The sequence below is a fragment of the Chiloscyllium plagiosum genome, unplaced genomic scaffold (genome assembly GCF_037043375.1).
Source record: "Chiloscyllium plagiosum isolate Xiang-an unplaced genomic scaffold, Cpla_swu_hap1 HiC_scaffold_5, whole genome shotgun sequence".
Taxonomy (NCBI): domain Eukaryota; kingdom Metazoa; phylum Chordata; class Chondrichthyes; order Orectolobiformes; family Hemiscylliidae; genus Chiloscyllium; species Chiloscyllium plagiosum.
Genome location: NW_028270143.1, coordinates 98,157,095 through 98,167,371, shown reverse-complemented (window position 1 = coordinate 98,167,371; position 10,277 = coordinate 98,157,095). Strand labels below are relative to the sequence as shown.

The 10,277-nt window shown below is 44.2% G+C and overlaps 1 protein-coding gene across 5 annotated transcripts in view; it reads left to right on the top strand.

Moving 5' to 3' along the window:
* Positions 1–9,030: 9,030 nt before the first annotated feature.
* The window catches only part of pard3aa (par-3 family cell polarity regulator alpha, a), an 858,224-nt gene continuing 856,977 nt past the window's right edge, over positions 9,031–10,277 (top strand). For 4 of the 5 annotated variants that reach the window (XM_043690628.2, XM_043690626.2, XM_043690630.2 and 1 more), the window contains exon 1: positions 9,031–9,458. In XM_043690628.2, coding sequence (XP_043546563.2) covers positions 9,339–9,458 — 120 coding nt within the window. In that variant the 5' untranslated portion in view covers positions 9,031–9,338. The remainder of the gene's footprint in view (positions 9,459–10,277) is intronic. The other variant, XM_043690629.2, reaches the window with a different exon arrangement.

Genomic DNA, 10,277 nt, shown 5'->3' with positions numbered 1-10,277 from the left:
TGGATTACAACAGGATCTTGATCAGTTGGGTCAATGGGCTGAGATGGGACAGATGGAGATAAATTTAGATAAATGTGAGGTGCTGCATTTTGGGAAAGTAAATCTTAGCAGGACTAATACACTTAATGGTAAGGTCCTAGGGAGTGTTGCCGAACAAAGAGACCTTGGAGTGCAGGTTCATAGCTCCTTGAAAGTGGAGTCACAGGTAGATAAGATAGTGAAGAAGACATTTAGTATGCTTTCCTTTATTGGTCAGAGTATTGAATACAGGAGTTGGGAGGTCATGTTGTGGCTGTACAGGACATTGGTTAGGCCACTTTTGGAATATTGCATGCAATTCTGGTCTCCTTCCTATCGGGAGAATGTTGTGAAACTTGAAAGAGTTCAGAAAAGATTTACAAGGACGCTGCCAGGGTTAGAGGGTTTGAGCTATAGAGCGAGGCTGTATAGGCTGGGGCTGTATTCCCTGGAGTGTCAGAGGCTGAGGGGTGATTTTATAGAGGTTTACAAAATCATGAGGGGCATGGATAGGATAAATGGACAAAGTCTTCTCCCTGGGGTGGGGAAGTCCAGAACTAGAGGGCATAAGTTTAGGGTGAGAGGGAAAATATATAAAAGAGACTGAAGGGGCAACATTTTCAGGCAGAGGGTGGTGTGTGTATGGAATGAGCTGCCAGAGGAAGTGGTGGAGGTGAGTATGATTTCAACATTTAAAAGGCATCTGGATGGGTATATGAATAGGTAGGGTTTAGAGGGATATGGGCCAGGTGCTGGCAGGTGGGACTAGATTGGGTTGGGATATCTGGTCGGCATGCACAAGTTGGACCGAAGGGTCTGTTTCCATGGTGTACCTCTGTATGACTCTATAAATGTGTACTTTGTGTTTGTCTTTTGCAAGAAAGAAAATGATGTCCAATCCATATTGAAAGGGAAAGAAGTTGAAGGGTTAGAAATTAAAGAAAAGGAAGCATTAGATAACATAGTCACATTAAAGTTGATAAGTCACCTGGATTTTTAGATGAGCTTCAGTTTAAGAATGGAAGAGTAGGAGATTGGTCAGGAGTGTGTCAGAGAAGTTTAATCTTGAGGTTATAAAATGTCATGGATGAGGGTTCCAGAAGTAGAAGAGCTAATGTTAGCTAGAGTCAGATAATGTTAAAGAATGTTAAAATACATAGTCTTAGTGTTGGCATGGATACTGGATCTAATACAATGTCAAGGATACCGACAATTTGGCTCCGTCTCAGACAGATGCTAGAGGGAGGGTTGGAGTCAGTGGCAATGAACTGGATTTTGTGGTGAAGACTAAAGGCCTTAAAACACATTGTTATGATATAAATGACTCACAGTCAGCATTTTCACAAAGTATAGAATTAAATAAATGGGAAATACCGGTATTATACAGTAAAAAGGGAAACTGTTATTTAAAAGTATTGTGTCATTTCATGTTGGGTGACAGATATCCAATCTGACTAGTTGTCAATCCATCAGTCTGCACTTACTGAAGCATTATTGAAAGGTAGAAAGTGTCATTAACAATGCTGTCTCATCAATAACCTAATAACCAATGCTCAAGTTAGGCTCTTGTGGATACTATCTGATCAACCTGTTCAGATCTGTTATAACACACTTTTGGAGCAGGTGGGATTTGAACCCAAACCACTTGGATCAGAGGTATGGACACTATGACTGGACCTATAGAACTCTAACTCCTCAGAGTAGTAGTTGATTATCTTTTCTCAGTCATTAGGTCAGAAGTGGGAAGATCATTGATGATTGCAGTGTCAATCTATTCACAACTTCTTAGCCTAGGAAGTCACTGGAACAAGATAGGGACTATATTCAGAATTCAACTGATAAGTGACAAGTATCATTTGTATCATATGCATGTCAAGTGGAAGATAGACGTGAGCTATGTGGACTTCATAAGGGCAATTGACAAGGTTCCCCATAGGAGACTGGTTAGCAAGGTTAGATCTCACAGAATACAGGGAGAACTAACCATTTGGATACTGAACTGGCTCAAAGGTAGAAGACAGAGGGTGGTGGTGGTGGGTTGTTTTTCAGACTGGAGCCCTGTGACCAGTGGAGTGCTGCAAGGATCAGTGTTGGGTCCACTACTTTTTGTCATTTATATAAATGATTTGGATGTGAGCTTAAATGATATAGTTAGTAAGTTTGCAGATGATACCAAAATTGGAGGTGCAGTGGACAGCGAAGAAAGTTATCTCGGATTATAACTGGATCTTGATCAGATGAGCCAATGGGCTGAGGAATAGCAGATGGAATTTAAGTTAGATAAATATGAGGTGCTGCAGTTTGGTAAAGCAAATCTTAGCAGGACTTATACATTCAATGGTAAGATCCTAGGGAGTGTTGCTGAGCAAAGAGACCTTCGAGTGCAGGCTTATAGCTCCTTGAAAGTAGAGTCACAGGTAGCTAGGATAGTGAAGAAGGCATTTGGTATGCTTTCCTTTACTGGACAGAGTATTGAGTACAGGAGTAGGGTGGTCATGTAGCAGCTGTACAGGACATTGGTTTAGGCCACTGTTGGAATATTGCGTGCAGTTCTGGCCTCCTTCCTATTGGGAGGATGTTGTGAAACTTGAAAGGGTTCAGAAAAGATTTACAAAGATATTGCCAGGATTGGAGGATTTGAGCTATAGGGAGAGGCTGAACAGGCTGGGGCTGTTCTCCCTGGAGTATCGGAAGCTGATGGGGAGACCTTATAACGGTTCATAATATCATGAGGGGCATGGATAGGATAAGTAGACAAAGTCTTTTCCCTGGGGTGGGGGAGTCCAGAACTAGAGGTCATAGGTTTAGGGTGAGAGGGGAAACATATAAAAGAGACCTAAGGGGCAACTTTTTCATGCAGAGGGTGGTGCATGTAGTGGAATGAGTTGCCAGAGGAAGTGGTGGAGGCTGGTACAATTGCAACATTTAAAAGGCATCAGGATGGGTATCTGAATAGGAAGGGTTTGGAGGGATATAGGCCGGGTGCTGGCAGATGGGACTAGGTTGGGTTGGAATATCTGGTCCGCATGGACGGGTTGGACCAGAAGGTAGGTTTCTGTGCTGTACATCTCTATGACTCTATGACTCTAAGTAATGATCATCACTAACAAGAGAATGTTGATTCACATCCCCTTGACACTCAAAGGAATTTCATAGCTGAATCACCCAGTATCAATGTCTTGGAAGTCATCAATAACTGGAGAATTAACAGGAACCGCCACATAAGTATTGCAATTACAAAGGGAGGTCAGAGGTCGGAAAATCTGTGTCTAATGACTCATCATTTGATTCCCCAAAAACTTTTCAATTCCCACAAAGTCAAAGTCATAATTGTGATGGAATACTTTTCATTTGCCTGGATGAGAACAAGATCCAACAATTCTTAAGAATCTCAATATCATCAGAGAGAAAGCAATTTGCCTGATCAGTAGTCCATAAAAAGATGTATAGAGTGGTTAAGTGAGTGGGCAAAGATGTGGCAAATGGAGTATAATGTGGGAAAATGTAAAATTGGCCATTTTGGCATCAAGAATGAAAACGGAGCATATTATCTTGATGGTGAAAGATTGCAGAAGACTGAAATGCAGAAGAATCTGGGTATTCTTGTGTGTGGTACAGCAAGTAATTAGGAGAGTTAATAGAATGTTATAATTTATTCAAAGTGGAATTGAATACAAAGCCAGAGTAGTTATGCTTCAGTTACAAAGGTTCTGCTGAGACCAATGTGCACAATATTCATCATTTCAGAATGGATGTAGATACATTGAAGGCAGTTCAGAGAAAGTTTACCAGACTAATACCTGGAATGGGGGCATGATCTTATGAGTAATATTAGAGAGGCTAGGCTGGAGTTTCATGGAGTAAGACCTGACTTGAGGAAACATATAAAATCCTGAGGGCTTTTGTAAGAATGGGTATTGAGAGGCTATTCGCCTATTGAGAAAATCTAGAACAAGGTGTCACTGCTTAAAAATCAATAAGCACCCATTTAAAACTGAGATTAGGCTTTTTATTTTTCTCTAGAATTTGTGTCTATTTGGAAGTCCCTTCCTGAAAAGGTAGTGAATGAAGAGTGTTTGAATATTTTTAAGAATGAGGTACATAGATACTTGTTAAGCAAGGGACAAACATTTATGAAAAGTATGCAGGAATGAGGGATTGAGGTTATAATCAAATCAATGGTGATCTCACTGAGTGGTATACCATGCTCGAGTGGCTGATGGCCTGCTCCTATTCATAATTCATATATTCCTTTCCATCATCTCGTCACATCAATATTAATAATCGTTAATCACAATAATTTTTATTTTATGTCTTGGTTTATAATGCATAGGACCATGTGCATCTTTTTAACTACTAACTTAACCAATGATTTGCACATTATTTCCAACACTGATCCTTTTTCTGGGGCAGGCTCTTACTTAATCGGTACTTAGCATTCCCAAGGAAGGAACATGAGACACTTGCCAATTCCCTACTTGGTGGTGAGACTCCTGCCACCTGGAATGCATTCTGCCCAATATTTCTAAAATGTTCCCTCCCGCCGAGGTTAAACTGACCAGTTTGAATGTGCTGGATTTATTCTTATACTTTTTTTGAATGAATTTGAAACACTCCATTCATCTGACATCACCTCTGTACCTGAGGAAACTTGCTAATACCTCTGCAATTTTTACATTTACTTCCTTCAGCTTCCTCAGTTGCATTCCATCTGGTCCAGGTGACCTATCTACTTTCAATATAGTTGGCCCTTGTAATAGTGTACCTACTCTTTATCAATTATAACCCATTGAGCTTCTCCATCATTTTTTGACGCTCTTCTTGCTTGATAAAAACAGATATAAAAATTCATTTAGTACCTCAGCCAAGCTGTCTGCCTCCATGTGTAATTATTAAAATTCATTTGTGGGACATGGGTTTCACTGGCTTTTTAATTCATTCCTGGAATGAGAGCATTGTTGGTTAGGTTAGCATTTATTCCCATCCCAGAGAGCAGTTAAGAGTGAACTGCATTGCTGTGGTTCTGGAGTCACATGTAGTCCAGATCAGGTAAGGATGGCAATTTCTTTCCCTAAAGGGCACTAGTGAACCAGATAGGTTTTTCCAACAATCAACAATGGTTTAATGGTTATCATTAGATTCGTAATTCTGGATTTTTATCGATTCAAATTCCACCAACTGCCATGGTGAGATTCGAACCCAGTCCCCAGATCATTATCTGGGATTAATAGGCCAGTGATAATACCATAGGCCATCACCTCCCCAATTTTATTGCCATTAAGAAGGTGATGGTGAGCTGCCTTCTTGAACTGCTGCAATCCACCTCCCACAATGCCCTTCAGGAGGGAATTCCAGGATTTTGATCCAGCAACAGTGAAGGTTTGATGATATATTTTCAAGCCACGACGGTGAGTGGCTTGAAGTGGAATTTGCAGATGGTGGTGTTCCCATGCATCTGCCGCCTTTCCAGATTGAAGCAGTTATGGGTTTGGACAGTGCTGACTGAGGATCTTTGAGAATTTCAGCAGTGCATCTTGAAGACAATACACTCACCTGCTTAAGCATCAGTGATTGAGGGGATGGATGTTTGTGGAAGTGGTGCCAATTAAGTGGGTTGCTTTGTCCTGGATGGTTTCGAGCTTCTAGAGAGTGTTATGGACTAGGCCAGACCACTCAAAACATTCTTAAGCAGGCAGACACACCGTAACGTTCGCATAAACCAAATCATCCGCTGACATTTCCACCATCTCCAAACGGACCCCACCACCAGGGACATATTTCCCTCCTCACCCCTTTCCGCCTTCCACAAAGACCGTTCTCTCCATGACTACCTGGTCAGGTCCCCCCACCCCCACCCCCTGCAACCCCCACCCACCCGTCCTGACACCTTCCCTTGCCATTGCAGGAATTGCAAAACCTGCGCCCACACCTCCTCCCTCACCTCTATCCAGGGCCCTAAAGAAACCTTCCACATCCATCAAAGTTTTACCTGCACATCCGCCAATATCATTTATTGTATCCTTTGCTCCTGGTGCGGTCTCCTCTACATTGGGGAGACTGGAATCCTCCTAGCAGAGCGCTTTAGGGAACCCGCTCTGGGACACCCGCACCAATCAACCACACCGCCCTGTGGCCCAACATTTCAACTTCCTCCTCCCACTCTGCCGAGGACATGGAGGTCCTGGGCCTCCTTCACCGTTGCTCCCTCACCACCAGACGCCTGGAGGAAGAACACCTCATCTTCTGCCTCGGAACACTTCAACCCCAGGGCATCAATGTGGACTTCACCAGTTTCCTCATTTCCCCTTCCCCCACCTCACCCCAGTTCCAAACTTCCAGCTCAGCACTGTCCCCATGACTTGTCCTACCTGCCTATCTTCTTTTCCACCTATCCACTCCACCCTCCTCCCTGACCTATCACCTTCATCCCACCACCATCCACCCATTGTATTCTTTGCTACCTTCCCCCACCATCCTCCCTGACCTATCACCTTCATCCCCACCCCCACTCACCTATTGTACTCTATGCTACTTTCTCCCCCCACTACCCTCCTCTCATTTATCCCTCCACCCTTCAGGCACTCTGCCTGTATTCCTGATGAAGGGCTTTTGCCCGAAACGTCGATTTACTGCTCCTTGGAGGCTGCCTGACCTGCTGTGCTTTTCCAGCAACACATTTTTCAGCCCTGATCTTCAACATCTGCATCCTCACTTTCTCCTTTATGTTGTCCCTGCTGCTCCTGGCATGTCTTCCTGCATACTCTATTGAATTGAGGTGAATCCCCTGGCCTGACAGTAATGGTTGAGTGGGGGATATGCCAGGCCATGAGGTTTCAGATTGTATTGAAGAACAAGTCTGCATGTGTGGGTAGCCCACAGCTCCTTATGGAGGACCAGTTTTGAGCTGCTAGATCTGTTCGAAGTTTGACCTCCTTTAGCTTTTTAGTCAGCACCATCCCTCTATATTACTCTTTCCTATTTATATTCCAAAGACTTTTTGATTCTTTTTCACATTAATTGTCATTTTTCTCTTACTCCCCCTCTGGACTTTTCAACTTGGTGTCATCTTACTCTCCATGTTTTTTGTCTGCTTATCTCACCTGTGTCTCTCCTAGCAATGTATCTTGATTGCAACTGTTCCAGTTCCTCTTTAAAAATAGCCCATTGTTTTGTCTACTACGCTTTAATGCCAATTTACCTGGGGCAGATCCGTTCTCACCCTCCCGAAATTGGCTCCATTCCAATTAAGCATTTAGACTCTAAATTTCACATTGTTCCATTCCATAGCCTACCTAATCTTATGATACGATGATCACTGTTTCCTAAACATTCCCTGACTGACGCTTGATCTACTCAACCCACTCATTCCCTTGAACCAGATCCAGCAATGTCCTCCTCACTCATACAAATCACGAAAATGCACTTCCAAAATTCTTCTCCACCTCTGTTCTTTATACTGTTATTAATACCCCAGTTTCTAGTTGAGGTTTTAAAGACCCCATTCTCACTATTCTTTGTTTTTTTTTGTACTTCTCTATAATTTGACAACAAATGTATTCCTCTATAACGTCCGCACTCTAGAATACACCCAGTACTATACTTTTACTGTTTCCTTGCTTGAAGTAGATTTTGTCATTGACCCCTCTTGTAAAGGAATATTGACATCATAATATCACTTGTGTCAGTGGATGCAGAACACCAATATGTCTGCCCAGAATCTAAATTGATATCTTATTCCTTTCTTTTTTATTTTACCAAATCTTAGTTTAAAGCTGTCTGTCTCCAGTAATCCTTTGCAGTCCTTGTTTCTCCTTTCTCACATTACACGCTGTTCCTCATCATCTGCCAATTAGCCAACCATCCGGTGAGGACATCAGTCCTATCTTTGGTGTGCTGCAACCTGTTAGGTATCTACAGGTCCCAGCTTCCCAAGAACTGTCCCCATTGGAGTAGGAATCCCTCATTCATACACCATCTCTCCTACTACACATTTCTCTGCTCCACCCTTCTACGTTTGTATTGACTAATGCTTGGTACTGGAAATAATCTGGATATTAATGTCTTTGAAGCCACACTGATAGTCTCCATGCCAGCCCATGAAGTTCTTCCTACAAGACTCACCCCTCTTTCTACCCGTGCCCACTAATTTGGATAATGACCTCTCTATGTTCACTTTTCCCCTTCAGAGTGTCCTATAGCCACTCAGTAATATCCTTGCCTCTGGTATTGGGGAGACAACATACCTTTCTGGATTCATATTTGCAGAAAGTGCTATTTCCTTTTCTGAATACTCTGTCACTACAGTACTTGGGATTCTGGATTAGTGGTCTGGAAGAGCACAGCAGTTCAGGCAGCATCCAAGGAGCAGCGAAATCGACGTTTAGGGCAAAAGCCCTTCATCAGCTTTATTCCTGATGAAGGGCTTTTGCCCGAAATGTCGATTTCGCTGCTCCTTAGATGTTGCCTGAACTGCTGTGCTCTTCCAGCACCACGAATCCAGAATCTGGTTTCCGGCGTCTGCAGTCATTGTTTTTACCACTACAGTACTTGTCATGCCAAGGAACCATCTCTCTTACACTGGAGAATGAGAGATCCCCTGTGTTCTCGCTCGTTGGTCCTCCTTGACTGTCTTCTGGTCACCTATTGAAGCTCTGCCTGCACTCCTCGGTTGCTGCCTGCCCTGCTGTGCTTTTCCAGCACCACTCTGATCTAAACTCTGCACTCTCTAAGCGACAGCTCTCTTTTCACGTTACACAGGGCAAGGGAAGGAGGACATTGGGGGTATGGTAATGAATGCACGCGGTATTGGTGACTTTAGTATTAAAAAATCTGACCCTGAGCGCAGCACGGTAATGATTTATCTTTAGCACAATCTGTGCGGCTCAGAATGTTTGTCGGTGTGTGGCTGAAGGCGAGCACCGGACTCGCAACGTTGCAGTGCCGTGAGCGGCCAGGGCGGGGAGACACTGGGTGGCTCCGTGCTTGCTTCCCTGATTTTGGGTTCTTTCTCCGTGAAGACTGCACTCGGCTCCACTCCCACAAACAGCAGGAACAGGTGGCGGCAAGAAGCGGCGCCGTGTTAAAGCCGAGCGGGGCCGCTCGCACAACAGCACTACCATGAAACAGAGCATTTCATCGCACGGGGCGGAATAACAAAAAAAAATATATAGAGAGGAGAAAAGATAACAATCTTGCAACCGGGAGGGAAAGGGGAGAGGAGCAAGCCTCCCTTCTTTATTTTGGGCTTGAGCCGAGGCGCTCTCGGCTGCAGCTCCGGAGACAAGAGCCTTGTGTAACATAAGCTGTGCCCGAGAGGAGTAATGAAAGTGACCGTCTGCTTCGCGAGGACCAGGGTGGTTGTTCCTTGTGGAAATGGGGCCATCACAGTGCACAGCCTGATCCAACAGGCGGTGACTAGGTACCGCCGAGCCATCGCCAAGGTGAGTGAGTGTGGAGCGGAGTGGAGTGGCGGACACAATGTAGCGAGCGGTGTTCACAATGTATCCAGAGAGCAGCCGGGAGCAACATGGCGCTTCCTGATATTGATGCTGGATACAATCTTTCAGCTCCCTCACAGAGGGAGGGTGAGGGCAGGAAGGGAGACACGCAACGGGGAAATAAAGTGCAAATCGCGACCACAAACCTAAAGCTTTCCTCACGGCCTCCTCCCCTCCTTTTCGCGACCAAGTTTGAAGCTTTTCGGGTTTTTTTTTTGGGGGGGGAAAGAAGAAAGTTGTCCGCAACTTTATCCCGCAGCGAACTTGTTGTGTTTGTTTTTCTCCCCTGTCCCCCTCCCGAAATTTATTTTGTTTCCGCCACCCCCGCCACACGAAAAACCAACTGGTTTGAGGTGGAATGTGGTGGCTGAGGACTGGGAGAAGAAGGTGACTCAACTCCCAGCTCGAGGCTTTCCCAAACACGGAGGCCCCGGAGTCCTTTCCTGGGAAGTGTTTGACAAGAATTCGGTTTCACGTTTTCGGAGCGATTGATTAAATCCCGTCGATGAGTCGCGACAGTGAGGAAAATTAATCCTCTATTCACTGCAGATATCGAAATGCGAATTACGAGTAGGAACCCATGTTTGTTTTTTTTCCCCGTCCTCTCCCATTTCCAGTCAGTCTTGTCAATGAGATGATTGCGTTAGTGGGATCAGAATTCATTGGCTCTGTAACATTGTTTTCGGATCTAACAACAAAAGAAATGGATTTTTGCTTGAGATGGTCACATTGCTCCCCTTAAACTGGTGTTTAATTTACAGT